The sequence below is a fragment of the Salvelinus sp. IW2-2015 genome, linkage group LG35 (genome assembly GCF_002910315.2).
Source record: "Salvelinus sp. IW2-2015 linkage group LG35, ASM291031v2, whole genome shotgun sequence".
NCBI classification, from domain to species: Eukaryota; Metazoa; Chordata; class Actinopteri; order Salmoniformes; family Salmonidae; genus Salvelinus; species Salvelinus sp. IW2-2015.
Genome location: NC_036874.1, coordinates 17,414,598 through 17,432,555, shown reverse-complemented (window position 1 = coordinate 17,432,555; position 17,958 = coordinate 17,414,598). Strand labels below are relative to the sequence as shown.

At 43.0% G+C, this 17,958-nt stretch overlaps 1 protein-coding gene across 1 annotated transcript in view; it reads right to left on the bottom strand.

The window, feature by feature from the left end:
• LOC111958868 (zinc finger protein 236-like) overlaps positions 1-9,546 on the bottom strand; it is an 84,595-nt gene extending 75,049 nt beyond the window's left edge. Inside the window, 5 exon segments of the mRNA XM_070437291.1 lie at positions 3,466-3,596; positions 3,842-4,022; positions 4,735-4,897; positions 5,912-6,045; positions 9,395-9,546. Of these exon segments, the coding sequence (XP_070293392.1) occupies positions 3,466-3,596; positions 3,842-4,022; positions 4,735-4,897; positions 5,912-6,045; positions 9,395-9,446 (661 nt within the window). The 5' untranslated portion in view covers positions 9,447-9,546.
• Positions 9,547-17,958: the final 8,412 nt, after the last annotated feature.

Here is a 17,958-nt window from a genome sequence, read left to right as displayed (position 1 = left end):
CCTGACACCACACTCTGAGTGCCCTCACCTCCTCCCTGCAGGCTGTCTTGTCGTTGTTGGTAATCAAGCCTACTACTGTTGTGTCATCTGCAAACTTGATGATTGAGTTCGAGGCATGCATGGCCACGCAGTCATGGGTGAACAGGGAGTGCAGGAGGGGGCTGAGCACGCACCCTTGTGGGGTGGGGCCCCAGTGTTGAGGGTCAGCGAAGTGGAGATGTTGTTTCCTACCTTCACCACCTGGGAGCGGCCCGTCAGAATGTCCAGGACCCAATTGCACAGGGCGGGGTTGAGACCCATGGCCTCCAGCTTAATGATGAGCTTGAAGGGTACTATGGTGTTGAATGCTGAGCATTAGTCAATGAACAGCATTCTTACATAGGTATTCCTCTTTCCCAGATGGGATAGGGCAGTGTGCAGGCGATTGCATCAATATGTGGACCTGTTGGGGCGGTATGCAAACTGATGTGGGTCTAGGGTGGCAGGTAAGGTGGAGGTGATATGATCCTTGACTAGTCTCTCAAAGCACTTCATGATGACAGAAGTCAGTGATACGGGGCAGTAGTCATTCAGTTCAGTTACCTTTGCCTTCTTGGGTACAGGAACAATGGTGGCCATCTTGAAGCATGTGGGACAGCAGACTGGGATTGGAAGCGATTGAATATGTCCGTAAACACACCAGCCAGCTGGTCTGTGCATGCTCTGAGGACACGACTAGGGATGCCGTCTGGGCCAACAGCTCTGTGAGGTTTAACACGTTTAAAATGTCTTACGTCGGCCACAGAGAAGGAGAGGGGGGTGCGGTCCTTGTTAGTGGGCCGTGACGGTGGCGCTGTATTATCCTGAAAGCGGGCAAAGAAGGTGTTTAGTTTGTCTGGAAGCGAGACGCTGGTGTCCGTAATGTGGCTGGTTTTCTTTTTGTAGTCCGTGATTTCCTGTAGAACCTGCCACATACATCTCGTGTCTGAGCCGTTGAACTGCTACTCCACGTTGTCCCTATACTGACATTTCGCTTGTTTGATTGCCTTGCGGAGGGAATAACTACACTGTTTATATATTCGGCCATATTCCCAGTCCTCTTTCCATGGTTAAATGCGGTGGTTTGTGATTTCAGTTTTGCGCGAATGCCGCCATCCATCCACGATTTCTGTTTAGGGTAGGTTTTAATAGTCACAGGGGGTACAACATCTCCAATGCACTTCCTTATAAACTCACTCATCGAGTCAGCGTATAGATCGATGATATTCTCTGAGGCTGCCCGGAACATTTCCCTGTCCGCGTGATCAAAGCAATCTTGAAGCGTGGATTCCGATTGGTCAGACCAGCGTTGAATGTTTATAGTCACAGGTACAAGCTGTTTGAGTTTCTGCCATGCGAGTGCTGCAATCAATATGCTGAATAGAATTTAGGTAGCCTTGTTCTCAAATTTGCTTTGTTAAAATCCCCAGCTACAATAAATGCAGCCTCAGGATATATGGTTTCCAGTGTACATAGAGTCCAGTGAAGTTCCTTGAGAGCTGTCGTAGTGTCTGCTTGAGGGGGTATATACACAGCTGTGACGATAACTGACGAGAATTCTCTTGGGAGATAATATGGCCGGCATTTGACTGTAAGGAATTCTAGGTTAGGTGAGCAGAAGGACTTGAGTTCCTGTATGTTGTTACGATTACACCATGAGTTGTTAATCATGAAGCATACACCCCCGCCCATCTTCTTCCCAAAGAGGTGTTTATCGCTGTCTGCCCTACGCATGAAGAAGTCCGGTGGCTGATCCGACTCCGACAACGTATCCTGAGAAAGCCATGTTTCCGTGAAACAGAGAATGTTACAATCTCTGATGTCTGTCTGGAAGACAACCCTTGCTTAAATTTCGTCTGACTTGTTGTCAAGAGAATGGACATTGGCGAGTAGTATACTCGGAAGCGGTGGGCGGTGTGCCCGGAGCCTGTCCAGGAGGCCCCTACGTCTGCCTCTTCAGCGGCGACCTTGTTTTGGGATGGCTTCTGGGATTAGATCCACTGTCCTGGGTGGTTGTCTGAACTAAGGATCCGCTTCGGGAAAGTCGTATTCCTGGTTGTAATGTTGGTAAGATGATGTCACTCTTATATCCAATAGTTCTTCCCGGCTGTATGTAATATCACTTAAGATTTTCTGGGACAAACATTGGTATCAGCATGGCCTTACTGAAGAGCTCAGTGACTTTCAACGTATCACTGTCATAGGATGCCACCTTTCCAACAAGTCAGTTTGTCAACATTTTTTGACCGAGCTGCCCCGGTCAACTGGAAATGCTGTTATTGTGAAGTGGAAACTCATCATCTTTCCTCGGTTGCAACACTTACTACCGGGTTCCAAACTGCCTCTGGAAGCAACGTCAGCACAAGAACTGTCCGTCGGGAGCTTCATGAAATGGGTTTCTATGGTCGAGCAGCCGCACACAAGCCTGAGATCACCATGCGCAATGCCAAGCATCGGCTGGAGTGGTGTAAAACTCGCCACCATTGGACTCTGGAGCAGTGGAAACACGTTCTCTGGAGTGATGAATCACGCTTCATCATCTGGCAGTCCGACAGACAAATCTGGGTTTGGCGGATGCTAGGAGAACGCTGCCTGCCCCAATGCATAGTGCCAACTGTAAAGTTTGGTGGAGGAGGAATAATGGTCTGGGGCTGTTTTTCATGGTTCAGGCTAAGCCCGTTAGTACCAGTGAAGGGGAATCTCAACGTTACAGCATACAATGACAGTCTAGATGATTCTGTACTTCCAACTTCGTGGCAACAGTTTGGGGAAGGCCATTTACTGTTTCAGCATGACAATGCCCCTGTGCACATAGCGTATGACTATTATATTTTAGTGGATGTTTTGGGAGATTTTTTTTTAAGGCTATATATGCCATATCTACTTCAACACATTTTACAAGGGGAAAATGTAGAAACATGTATGGGAAAACTGTATGGCCCTGTTGTATTTCTCAGGGCAAATGTGGCCTTTGCCTCCTGTGTATTAACAACTGGAGCGGAATGCTATAAAATACATCAAACACAGGGTCTCCAGGTGTTCGATGCCATTCCATTCACTCCGTTCCGGCCATTATTATGAGCCGTCCTCCCTTCAGCAGCCTCATGTGACAGAATCCTTAGTAGGTGCAACAGTGAAAAAGGAGTCCTTGTTGATGAGAGACAAGGTTTATTCCCAATCATGGTAGAGACCCCTGGTGTCCAACAGTGATACAGCACACTGACTGGGCCTCTAGGGCTGAAGAGGCCATTATTTCATCTCATGCTCTCCAATTAAAATCGCTTTCTGAAGTAAACAACTCCAAATCTGAGTCTTCGGTCGTGTTCATTCGGCATGAAATGGAAGAAAACATACAAAGAGGGAAGGACTCATTTTCAGTTGCAAAATGTTTTTCAATGTTTTCTGATGCGTGCCATAATGAACATGACCCAGCTGTCTTTTGCTTACCTGTGTGTATTCGTGTGTGTCGAACGAGCTGGCTGGGCTTTTTAAACGTCTTGCCACAGTGCTGACAGCTGTTGGTAAATCCACTGCGATCAATATTCTTCTTGTAGTTTCTGGAATTCGAGCTGAGTGGCCTGACGGAAAAAAACAAGTGCCCGAGAAACAGAAATCAACGCAATGTGGACACAGTCTTTGGGTCAGGTTGTTCTTTTGAAACACAATTTAACTGCTGGTCCTCCAAACGAAAAATAGGAAACAGAAAGACACAGGGAGATAAGAGCACTCAGTACACTTAGTAATGTGTTGCTAAACAAGCACTTTGGACAACAGTATCAATAAACCTGAGACCCTCTGTGCTACTGTCCCCTCGCTCTCTAACCTCATCTTGATGTGGGTCTTGGTGTGCTCCTTGAGCTGGCCCGCCATCTTGAACTCCTTGCTGCAGGTCTTGCAGGTGTACACCTTGGCCCCAGACAGCTCTTTGCGATGCTCCTCCAGATGCAGCATGAGCTGACTGTGGAGAATGAACTCYTCGCCACACTCTGTACAGATCAGATTCTAGAGGAGGAGAGGGGGAAAGAACAGAGGCGGAGAAAGAGACGAGAAGATGAGGTCACAGACAAGAGGAGGAGGACGGAGAAGGACCCCAATTCAGAAGACACGCATGATCGACTCATGCATGTGCTTTAGAAAGCTGTCACCTATATAATATTATTATAATTCGCTTTCTGAATAAACAACTCCAGATCTGAGTCTTCGGTCGTGTTCGGTCGTGCAAGACGTTTAAAAGCCCAGCCAGCTCGGTCGTGTTCATTCGGCATGAAATGGAAAAAAACATACAAACAGGGAAGGCTCATTTTCAGTTGCAATATTATCATTATGAGGATGGTTTGTGACCTGATGTGAAAAAGTCCACAGATTATTATTGATTAATTGAATTAATAAGATAATTAAAAGTATTAGCCACCAGCTACAAATTACATTTTAACCTTCGATAAACCATTTTTCCCAGCAGATAGAAGACAATCAAATTTTTTAAATTACATGTTTGAATGAGTTCAATTCATTTTTTTTTTTTAACTAGGCAAGTCCGTTAAGAACAAATTCTTATTTACAATGACGGCCTACCGGGGAACAGTGGGTTGTCAGGGGCAGAACGACAGATTTTTACCTTGTCGGCTCGGGGATTCGATCCAGCAACCTCTCGGTTACTGGCCCAACGCTCTAACCACTGGCTACCTGCCGCCCCATATCACTGAATTAACTGACGCTCCTCCTTCTCATGCAGCATGATATGGGACTTGAGACTGGCCACGCGGGAGAACTTCTTGTGGCACACCGGGCAGGTGGGGTTGGAGGTGGCGTGTGTGGACTTGTGGAGCGTGAGGTTGAACTCCACGTTAAACGTCTGGGCACACTGGTCGCACCGGTGAGGCTGGAAGGGAAAAAGAGAGAAAAGACAGTGAGTAAGTGAGCGAGTGTACGCAAGTGAGTGACTGTGTGAGCTGCAGGTAGCCTAGTGGTTAAGAGTGTTGGGCCAGTAACCGAAAGGTCGCTGATTTGAATCACCAAGCAGAGCAAGTGAAACATCTGGCAATGTGCCTTTGCAAGGCACTTAACCCTTATTGATCCTGTATGTCACTCTGGATAGGACCGTCTGCTAAATGACTTAAACGTTTAAAAAAATGTGACTGAGTAACTGAGTCCTACAATAACAAACAGTCCAGACAGTATATTTTCTCTCCTGTTATAATTTTCAGGCAAATGTCAGTTGGTCTGCTTGGCTGAAGTTCTTATTTCCTGGGTATATTTTCTAATATATTTATTTCTTAAATAACTCTTGTCAGTTGCATTTGCTCTCGAGTGGCACTACATTTCCCTTATACACTGGGCTATTTGTCTAAAGAGGATGTTCCCTCTGTCTGTCTGACTGTTTGCTCACTGGCCTGCAAAGAGGCTCTCCCACTCTTGACGGCTGAATAATGAATAGTAAACACAAACTTAAATCTACTCGTACTGTATCTCTGTTGACAAGCTACAACTGTCGTCTGAGAACAACTCATCTGTGTGTCGGGCAGAAACATCAGTAAAAGGACTAGGCCTACATGCTGGTACTTTTTGGGGGTTCTTCACCTTCATCAACAATAGATGTAACACATATCTAGTGTTTTCACATCCGGAAAACCATTCATACATACACAAAATCAATCATGTGAATGAAGTACATGTCTATCCATATCAAATGAGATCATTAAGGTAGGTCTGTACTAGCCCGGTCCCAGATAGGTTTATGCTTTTGCTTACTCCACTGTCATCGTCAAGCTAAACATTGGCATGACAATTCCATAAGGCGTTGGCAAAAGAGCAGCAAGAGACTGGCACCCAGGCTAGGTCTGTCCAGCCTATGTCGTGTCAAACGGCCTCGTCTGGCCCTTTGCACTGTGCTTGCCTTGTCGTTGGCCTCATGGTCACGCTGGTGCCTCTGTAGCTGGCTCTCAGTAGTGAAGCTCTGAGAGCAGACAGTGCACTTGTTGTCCTTGGAATCCCCATGGCTGTAGTCCTGCTTGGCTCCAGATATACCCTCTGTTGACAAAGAGGGAGACAAAGACTATTATATACCATCATATTACCATGGTGCTCATAATTAGGTTACTTAAAACGGTATCTGCAATTTCCCTAATGCTTTGGTCCACCAGCATATTTCCAGCAGATTCAAGACAGTAAAATATTAGGTTTAGGGTTTGCAGGGTTCTCCCCGGGTTTTCTTAACAGTGTGTGCTGCTAAGTCTGCAACGGGAGGACCGGGGGGGGGGGGGGGGCAGGATTTGAACACCTGCAACTGCCATGTCATGTAATCTAGAGAAAATAATGGCCTTACATGATAACAGTTTAAAAATATATATTTAAATAGTGGTGCAGCCAGTCCTCAAAGTGGCACAGCGCCTCTTACATTATTTGGGGAAAACCCTGGGTTTGTATGCATCTGTCAGTCTGATTGATGTGTGGAAAGGAGATATTTAGAACTAAACTAATCCAAATAAAAACCAACCAGGCAATGGAATAGCCCTAATAAATCACATTTTATTGTAATTTTCATACTTAAACTAAAAAGAGGTTTAAGACACAGACACAGAGCATCCACCAATATGTTTTGGCCTATTATGCTAGCCTTTATCTGGTAGCCAAATCAGGTAATGGGCAGGCCAACATGGGGGAAACAGATACGAGCCTGTCCCAAATCACTACCAACCCCTTCCTCTTGGTACTAGCCTAATCTTTCAATGTTTGCAAATCTGAAGGGTCTGGATAGGTAGCCTACGCAGTGCAGTGGTGATGCTAACCACCATAAATGATACAGCTGACCTTACAGATCTGCAAACATTGAAGGATTAAAGCCAGGGGCATGGGCTAGGGAGCAAATAGGGAGTTCAGTTTCAATAGTATGCACAATGCTCAAAATGATTTGTTCTTTAAGTCTATGAAATTAGTGAACACCAGGGGCCACATGAAATGTCAGGGGCCGAATTTGAATATCAGGGGGACTAGGAGTTCTTTCTGGATTGGGCCTACTTTTTATGACAACTGTTTCACTCTCATAATTGTACTTCACTTGGTCATTTTGTATATATGTACAGGCCTGTATATTTTCTGTAACTACTACATGTGCCCAGCTCATTGATAGAAAATTAAGAGGTACACAAGTTGTTTTTGAAATAGGTCGCTGTAATTATATCCACAGCCATTGCACATGTTGCGTGTAATGGTCATATGGGCGGGTCATATGTCGTGGTGGTAGTAGGCTACAACATCACGTGACTCCCAAGTTTACTGTGACATGTTTGCGCATAAAAGGGTTCCCACCGCAATTGACCAAAGAAATATCCCACCTTGTCTAACATATTTTGTTTTGTCGATATTGATTTTGAACCATTTCATGTGACTGAAGGTACAAACTCTGCCTTCCTGGCATGCCCGGAGAGCAAATCAAGTGCACTATAGCCCCAACGCTGACCAATCAGATGGCTAAGATTACAATGTCTGCAGTAACATAGCAGGCATAAAAGTAAGCTACAGAAAACTCAATACTGTGAGATTTCAAAAACTTTTAAAGCCATTACTAGACTGTCAACGAATACATCAAAGAGCTGCCGTTTTTATGAGTGAGTCCTTGTTTTTACTCCGCACTGTCAAAAACTTTTATTCAACACTTTTAAAAGCCATAAAATGTAGGTTCTTCCTACTTCCACTCACGCTACAACCAGCTCTGAGTTGTAATGAGTAGGAAATTGTATCAATAGGCTTGCATTATTATTAGCAGCTTGGGTATTTAATTAATTTTCTATATCGAGGAATATTTCACTTTCTCTGTTCATAGGAGTAACATGAATTTGTGCATGAAGCAGACATAGTGTGGTGCGACTCGAGTTTCACCATCATCTGGAAGAATGTCACTTTTTGGTCAGTGTCAGAGGTGGAAAGGGAGTGGAGGGACATTGAGAGGCAGACCCTCAGTCTTCTGCCCTCTCTCCACTGAGACTGACCAGATGCAGGCACCATCAGCCCAGTACAAAAAAAAGCAAATTATTTAAATGTATGCTCACTCAGCTGTACCTCAGAAGTAATACAACAACTGACCCTTACCGGTGTGATCCTATAGCTTACCTCAAATTTTTTATATATATATATATTTTTTGAAATGGTCCAAACAACAATGCTTTGGCAGGGCAATTGAAGCAATGCGGTGATAATGTATTGGGCCTATAGGCTAGTGCACAAACCCCATTGCTACAGTACTGTTTTTAATAGGCTAATGTTGCATAGGCTTGCTTTTAAGTCATGTTCAAAACATATCTGAGTGGTAGATCTCGCCTTGCATTTTGACACAGAAAAGGTTGGTGACCACTGCACTGAACAAACCCACTGAATATTCCTGGGGTGTAATCATCACTCAAAACATTTGAACGAAAACTAGCGTTTCTATTGGACAAGTTCAGCAAATAGGGATGGACCTAACTGAATCTGACCAATAGAAACGCTACATTTCTAGGAGTAATGATTACACACCCGATGGCCTAGCTGGTAGAACATACTTTACGCTAGCTAGTTCCTTGGACGAGTTAGTAGGCTGTCATAAAACTAAACATGGAAAAATGATCTGATACTATAGCTAGCTCTAACTAAGGTTACTACTCTTACGACACTAGCTAGCTAACTACCAATTGACTTAATTCTGGCATAGGGATATTCTTCGGGTTTTTTTTGTATTACAGATGTATCTCGCTGGCAACGCGTTAACTTAGTTAGCTATAGGATGTCAACAAACTTTAACTTAGCCACATGCATAAAACCCATTCTCTTCTGATCACTCGACTTGAGTTGGATGCTAACTAGCTAAACTAATGTTAGTTAACTAGAGTTAGGTAGTTAACAGTAGTAGTTATAACTCGCTGATGTGGCTATCGAGCTGCAGCGAACCGAGACTGGATGGTGAACACTCCACTTTCTTGATGGTTTGGAGTGACATCTAGCTAGCGGTCTTCTCGCACACAAATTAAAAACAAAGGCTAGCCTGTTAGCCAACTGCCTAGCACCAACATGCTAACACACGAGTCAGAAAAACATCGAACTAACGTTACTTAGCCAAATTCTCTATATTTGACAGGACTCTACGGGAACTACTGCCTCACTGAAGTGTAAATTAGACTGAATCTGGATAAGTAGAGCCACCGAAATGTTATTAATATCATTCCGCCTCAATCACTACTTTACAGTACAAAGCAATGGACACCCGGAATACTATATCCGGGGACTATATACACTATATTCAAGTGAGTTTATCTCAGCTACGCAGCAGCTTGTCCATTCATTACGAACTTGTGTAAACAGCATGGTTGCTGCCTTTTTTTATTCGTGATATTTTGGGACTGATTACCTGTTCCGTCGTTGGTTTTATCCCTCAGTTTGCGAGGCCGGCCCCGCGGCATAGTTCCAGGTTTCAGGGCGGGTGTACTGTGAACGATTTGGGTTTCAAAATGGCGACTGCCTCACGACGAGCACTTCTCGAACACATGAACTCTTCAGTGCGGTAGTAGTGCACGTCTAGCTAGGCTACTTGTTGCGAGGCTCCGATGCATGGAGGAGGGAGACATCTAGCGTATATGGATGCATTGTCTCAAGGAGGAGCAGGAGTGTCATCAAATTCTTAATAAGAATAGGGAATAAAGTCTACAGTTTTATAATTGTTAATATGCTTGATGACTTTTGTTTGTTATGGGAGAACGTGCTGCTCGGTTTCCTTTACTATAATAAAGATAAAGAAAAACAATTTTACCTCAATCTAATTGTGTTAATGGTAAAATGTCATATTCATAAATGTAAATTCACTAATAAAAAAACACTTCCGTGTTTTCTATAAGGAATTCGAGCAGTACATTAAGACCATTCAACATTCTTCTAATAAGAAAGCTGTAAAACAATCAATATGTGTGTTTCTTTTAAGGTCTTTGTATAATCTGTAATTTGTTGTATCCCCTAGCATATGTTATCATTGTCTATTTGTGTACTTCCTGTATGTTTACAGACTATTCTACATTATATTTAAAAAAAAAAAAAGAATAATAAAAAATAGACTGTAAAAGGAATGGGGAAAGTCATCGATCACGTGACACCATTCAAATCGAAGTGAAATTGTATTTGTCACATGCAACTGGTGTATACTTTTCAAAGAAAAAAAAGAATAGGGTCTATTTTTTTTTCCATGTCCAGTGACAGCATATAATTAGGACTTTTATAAAGTTGGCACGATTCCTGTTCAAAATCATGCAAGAAAAAGCAAGGATAGGCTACTATAGGATGGGGGGAAAGCAACATGAAGCATTAATACATGTATTAAGATGTATTATCCTCCTTTAGGCTAATGTGGTCTAGGCCTACCTGTTCCTGTGCCATGATTATGGCATTGGACATGTTATCCTCATAGGATTGTGGGCTACATAGTTTCCGTGATGCAGTGCATGTAAACTCAATTCAATTTTATGTGAAATGTGATGAGCTTTAGAACTAAAATGCATAGCCTATAGGCTTAATCTTCTCACTTTAATAAGGTAAACCCTGTTCACTGCATATACTGTATATAGAACACTGATATGCATCACTGACTGTACCCTAATGTGTGATGCAAAGATTTACCAAATATGATTGTGACCTTTCATGTATATAAGGCTATAAATTCGATCTGCTCTGATAATGAAGTGACAGATTCGCTCTGTCAAGCATGTCTCAGATAAACATATGGTCCTGCACATAAACTATTTGTCTTATCCTGGCATAAGTCTCATAGGTCTACTCTAAAATCTGTATGGCAAGTCTATCACTGCACAGAGGGAGGGAATCATCCCAGCAGGCAGCATCACTACACAGATGTTTGGGATCCTACCAACAGCCACCGTCCCTGGGAAGAGGGAAGGGATCCCCCAACAGCCACTGTCCCTGGGAAGAGGGAAGGGATCCCCCAACAGCCACTGTCCCTGGGAAGAGGGAAGGGATCCCCCAACAAGCATTGTCCCTGTTCAGAGGGAAGGGATCCTTCCAGCAGCCAGCGTTGTCACTGCACAGAGGGAGGAGATCATCCCAACTGACAGCATCACTCCACAGAGGGAGACAGGCAACAAGCATCACTGTGCATAGTCCCTGTTAAGGAGGGGATTCTCCCAACAGGCATCGTCCCTGGTCAGAGGGAGAGGATCCTCCCAGCAGCCAGTATTCCTGTGCCGAGGGAGGGGATCCTCCATACAGACAGCATCACTGCAGAGGCAGGGAAACCTCCCAACATGCATCAACCCTGTGAAGAGGGAGGGGATCCTCCCAGCAGCCAGCGTCCCCTTCAACAGGTATCATAAATCCACCACCTCCCATCATCACCATGGTATGACCAGCGTATGATGCTGGAATGAATACTCCACATGGAGATTTCTATTCCAGGAGAAATGGTTGTTTAATCTTGAGCTAACAGGCATTTTGCACTGTTTTGCAATGGCTGTATTCAAATCAAATTGTATTGGTCACAAACACATGGTTAGCAGATGTTATTGCGAGTGTGGCGAAATGCTTGTGCTTCTAGTTCCGACAGTGCAGAAATATCTACAAATCTAAGTAAAGGAATGGAATTAGAATATATACATATAAATATATGGATGAGCAATGACAGAGTGGCGTAGGCAAGATGCAATAGATGGTATAAAATACAGTATATACATATGAGATGAGTAATGCAAGATAAGTAGACATTATTAAAGTGCCATTATTAAAGTGACTAGTGATCCATTTATTAAAGTGGCCAATGATTTTAAGTCTGTATGTAGGCAGCAGCCTCTCTGTGTTAGTGATAGCGGTTTAACAGTCTGATGGCCTTGAGATAGAAGCTGTTTTTCAGTCTCTCGGTCCCAGCTTTGATGTACCTGTACTGACCTCGCCTTCTGGATGGTAACGGGGTGAACAGGCGGTGGCTCGGCTGGTTGTTGTCCTTGATCTTTTTGGCCTTCCTGTGACATCGGGTGCTGTAGGTGTCCTGGAGGGAAGGTAGTTTGCCTCCGGTGATGTGTTGTGCGGACCGCACCACCCTCTGGGCCTTACGGTTGTGGGCGGTGCAGTTTCCGTACCAGGCGGTGATGCAGTCCGACAGGATGCTCTCAATTGTGCATCTGTAAAAGTTTGTGAGGGTTTTAGTTGACAAGCCAAATTTCCTCAGCCTCCTGAGGTTGAAGAGGCGCTGGTGCGCCTTCTTCACCACACTGTCTGTGCGCACCATTTCAGTTTGTCCGTGATGTGTACGCCGAGGAACTTTAAACTTTCCACCTTCTCCAGTGCTGTCCCGTCGATGTGGATAGGGGGGTGCTCCCTCTGCTGTTTCCTGAAGTCCACGATCATCTCCTTTGTTTTGTTGACGTTGAGTGAGAGGTGTTTTGCTGACACCACACTCCGAGTGCCCTCACCTCCTCCCTGTAGGCTGTCTTGTCGTTTTTGGTACTCAAGCCTACTACTGTTGTGTCGTCCACAAACTTGATGTTTGAGTTGGAGGCGTGCATGGCCACGCAGTCATGGGTGAACAGGGAGCACAGGAGGAGGTTGAGCACGCACCGTTGTGGGGCCCGAGTGTTGAGGATCAGCAAAGTGGAGATGTTTTTTCCTATCTTCACGACCTGGGGGCGGCCCGTCAGGAAGTCCAGGACCCAATTGCACAGGCCGGGGTTGAGACCCAGGGCCTCTAGCTTAATGATGAGCTTGGAGGGTACTATGGTGTTGAAGCAATATTTTTAATAGTGTAGTAGTGTGGTGGCAGGTAGCCTAGCTGTTAAGCGCGTTGGGCCAGTAACCGAAAGGTCACTGGTTTGAATCCCCGAACCGACAAGGTGAAAAATCTGTTAATGTGCCCTAGAGCAAGGCACTTCACCCTAATCGCTCTGGATAAGAGTGTCAGAGCCTTGGGAAACCTGCAAAATGTGTCCCCCAGAAAGCTAGGTCTTTGACTTTCACCTGGAATTGTTTATTTATGTCTGAGAAAAAGAAACTTTTCAACCATATGGTCTAGTACATAATGAAAGCATAATAAACCATATACAGTTATGATAATATGATTGTAAATTCATGATGTGAAAGACCAAGCCATTTCATACTTTATAATATGTCTATATATAGATCAGTTTTCGGAAACATCTACCCCAAATATTAGGCTTTCCATTTTGAATCCACAGGTGACACCTTGTGTGACCATACGGTCTATGTGACCTGGCACAGTAAAATAGGTTTCAAAAGAAACTGGCTATAGGGGTATACTACAAAAGAAGCTAGATTTCCGCAGGCGGCTTCATGTAGCTTCACATTCCCGCTCAGGCTTCATCTGTACTACGACTGTGGATATTGCTCGTCCGCCTGCCGCTTGTAACTGTGCATGCGCATGTTGCACGTGGCTGGTCGAACGCCGAACTCTGCCCTACATAATATAAATATAATTACTATTGTGATGCATAATTGCCATGGTTTACTGTTGTGATGCATAGTTGCCATGGTAATTTGCAATATCCAGTCAATGAGCATCATGGACTATGTACTAATACTACAGATTCAAAATTGGCCTACAAATGCTTACAACATTCTCATCATGACAGCATTATCTCCCAAAGCAACTACGGCATTCCAAACACAAAAATAATTGAAATATTCGTTTTTTTTTTATTTAACTTTCATTTTATCAGGGAGTCATACTGAGATCAAGGTCTCTTTTACAGATGAGCCCTGAATTAAATAAATTACAGAAAATACACACATCAAAATATCAATACAAAATGCAAGCAAAAAGAAAAACATGGGCATAAAAAACAAAGGTCCTCAAATTTAAAAACATTTTGAAGATTGCTCCATAAATAAGGTGCAAGAAAACTACAAGCTGATTTTCCTAACTCAGTAGAGACCAAAGGAATTTCCAGAATTAGCCATCCCTGAGACGTTGTGTGGTAACTCCTACTGTATTTCCAAAGTTTAGTAATGACGAGTGGGATTTTGTAAAAATGGCTTTATTTTAAACACAGCAATGTATCAGTGACATCAAAGAGGGCCAACCAACTTTCTGGTAGAGAATGCAGTGATTATTACTAAAATTGTTGCCCGTAATAAAGCGCAGTGTGCCATGATAAACTGCATCTAACGAAGTGGCAGCTGCATTTATATAGATGGTGTCGCCATTTTTATTTATTTAACTAGGCAAGTCAGTTAAGAACACATTCTTATTTTCAATGACAGCGTAGAAACAGTGGGTTAACTTGTTCAAGGGCAGAACAACAGATTTTTACCTTGTCAGCTCAGGGATTTGGTCTTGCAACCTTTTGTTACTAGTCCAACGCTCTAACCACTAGGCTACCTGCCGCCCCAATAGTTTAGGACCGATAGGAATGTCGACTGAATAATCTGCTTTCAACTATTTCTATTTCTATAGAAGCCCGTTTTAATTCTCAGCTTCTTAACTAACTTATCAATATGCTTTTTAAAAGACAGCTGTTCGTCTATCCAGACACCCAGATATTTGTAATCACAGACACAATCAATATGAACACCATCCAAAGTACATATGCTTAAATCATCAGACTTGTTTTTTGGTGCTCTAGAGAACAACATATACTTAGTTTTACCTGCACTCAGTACAAGTCCAGATTACAATTTTTACAGACAAGTCAATATTGTTAATGTAAACAGTAAAAAGTACAGGACCGAGAATCAACCCTTGAGGGACACCTTTCGTAATATCCTGGAAAGCTGATTTAATACCATCAGTAGCTGTTCTGTCTGTCAAAAACCTCTGAATAAGCAGTGAATGATCAACAGTATCACAAGCCTTTGACAGGTCAATGAAGAGGGCAGCACAATGTTGCCTTTTATCCATACAGTTAACCACATCATGTATAGCCAGGGATGCAGCTATGAGTAGTGCTATGACCTGGTCTAAAACCGACTAATGTACATTTAGAATACTTTTCAAAGATAAGAAAGATCTTAGCTAAGAATTAATCAAGAATTCTAATATTTTAGCTAGGCAAGATGGTTTAGAAATAGGCCAATTAATTATTTAGGTCACAAGGGTCACCACCTTTGTGAAGGGGGAGTACAAACCTTGAGGATAGTACCAGATATTATCGTCAGATTAAAAATATGGGTTAATGATTCAGCAATCGGGGGGTTAATAGCTGCTGCAAAAATGGATCAAGCATATCATCTCCAGTGGATTTTTTTTTACCTCAGTCTTAAGCAAGGAATATAGCAAATCACAGATAGTGAATTGTTGAAATGAAAACAAAGATTCACTACAAGATGACGGGTTAACCTTCAGGTCAGCTAGAGGCTGGCAGAGGGAAGAGCAGTTGATTGACTGACCAGGGTCAATTAAACCAAAGTTTACCTCAAATAAAAAGTTAATAAAAAATTATGATTAAAAGCATCACTTATCCCATTTTTCTCAGTTATGATGTCAGAGTCAGACAGAACTTGCTTAGGCAGGGAAAAAGAGTAATCTACGCCTCGGTACATTTACTGTTTTTCAAAATTTTAAAGGATCACCAGCAGAGTGAGAGATAGAGCTTTAAAAGTAGCTTGATTTAGCTTTCTTAATCAAGAGAGTAAATCTGTTTCTCAATTGTCTGAAAGATTGTCGGTCCACTACCGACTCACTTTTCTTTGCTTTGGTCCAGGCCTGATTTCTCCTCTGAATGAGCTCAGATAATTCCGAAGAAAACCAGGGTTTTGATCTATCTTTGACTCTGAATTGTTTAAATGAGGCATGTTTATCCGCCAGAGAAATACATATGGAGGATACATTTTCAAGAGCCAACTCAGGGTCAGGAATACAGGAGACAGTGGCTAAATCAGAGTAGAACATGTCATGTAAAAATCATTGAGCAAAAAACTTAAAATGTCTCTTAATTAAACAAAGATTAGTATTTTGCTGTTTCCTATCTCTAATACATACTATGGGACAATGATCACCGAGATCATATACAAATACTCCACTAGACAAATATTTATGGGGGTTATTAGTAGGAATTAATTCAATCAATGAAGAGTTAACAGGGCTTTTCACATTTAGTTGTGTAGGTTTTGATATCAATTGAGTCAGATAGCATCCGCCATGGCAGTAGGGGGGTGGTAAAGCCCAGCAACAAATACACTTGTATTTTGGTTTATGGACACAACCAGTAGCTCAAATTTCTTGGGAACATAAATATTAAAAGATTGGGATGCCATGAAATTTGATTTGACATTTAAAACATTTTCTTACTACCTTTATTAACTAGGTAAGTCAGTTAAGAACAAATTCTTATTTACAATGATGGCCTACCAGAAGGCAAAAGGCATCCTGCGAGGACAGGGTCTGGTATTCAAAATAGAAAATTGAATAAAAATATAGGACAAAGCACACATCACGACAAGAGAGACACCATAACACTACATAAAGAGCAACCTAAGACAACAACATAGCATGACAGCAACACATGAAAACGCAGCATGGTAGCAACACAACATGGCAGCAGCACAACATGGTAGCAGCACAAAACATGGTACGAACATTATTGGGCACAGACAACAGCACAAAAGGCAAGAAAGTATAGACAACAATACATAACGCGAAGCAGCCACAACTGTCAGTAAGAGCGAACTGAAAAGACGAGCGACCCAGGGATGTGTGTGCTTTGAGGACCTTTAACAGAATGTGACTGTCAGAACAGGTGTTGTATGTTGTCACTCCCTGACCTTAGAGAGATTTTTATGTCTCTATTTTGGTTTGGTCAGGGTGTGATTTTGGTGGGCATTCTATGTTCTATTTTCTATGTTTTTGTATTTCTTTGTTTTGGCCGGGTATGGTTCTCAATCAGGGACAGCTGTCTATCGTTGTCTCTGATTGGGAATCATACTTAGGCAGCCTTTTTCCCTTTTGTGTTTGTGGGAAGTTGACTTTGTTAGTGGCACTTATGCCATGTAAGCTTCATGGTTGTTCTTTCGTTTCTTGTTTTGTTGGCGACATTCTAATAAAAGGAAAATGTACGCTCACCACGCTGCACCTTGGTCTTCTTCCGACAACGGCCGTGACATATGTGGAGGATGAGGGCTGCAGTAGGTATCTCAGATAGGGGGGAGTGAGGCCTACGAGGGTTTTATAAATAAGCATTAACCAGTGGGTCTTGCGACGGGGAAACAGAGATGACCAGTTTACAGAGGAGTATAGAGTGCAGTGATGTGTCCTATAAGGAACATTGGTGGCAAATCTGATGGCTGAATGGCAAAGAACATCTAGCCGCTCGAGAGCACCCTTACCTGACGATCTATAAATTACAGCTCCATAATCTAGCGTGGGTAGGATGGTCATCTGAATCAGGGTTAGTTTGGCAGCTGTGGTGAAAGAGGAGCGATTACGATAGAGGAAACCAAGTCTAGATTTAACCTTAGCCTGCAGCTTTGTTATGTGCTGAGTTGAAGGACAGCGTTCCGTCTAGCCATACTCCCAAGTACTTGTATGAGGTGACTACCTCAAGCTCTAAACCCTCAGAGGTAGTAATCACACCGGTAGGGGGAGGGGCATTCTTCTTACCAAACCACATGACCTTTGTTTTGGAGGTGTTCAGAACAAGGTTAAGGGCAGAGAAAGCTTGTTGGACACTGAGAAAGCTTTGTTGTAGAGCATTTAACACAAAATCCGGGGAGAGGCCAGCTGAGTATAAGACTGTATCGTCTGCATATAAATGGATGAGAAAGCTTCCTACTGCTTGAGCTATGTTGTTGATGTAAATTGAGAAGAGTGTGGGGCTTAGGATCGAGCCTTGGGGTACTCCCTTGGTGACAGGCCGTGGCTGAGACAGAAGATGTTTTAACTTTATACACTGCACTCTTTGAGAGAGGTAATTAGCAAACAAGGTCAAAGACCCCTCAGAGACACCAATACTCCATAGCCGGCACACA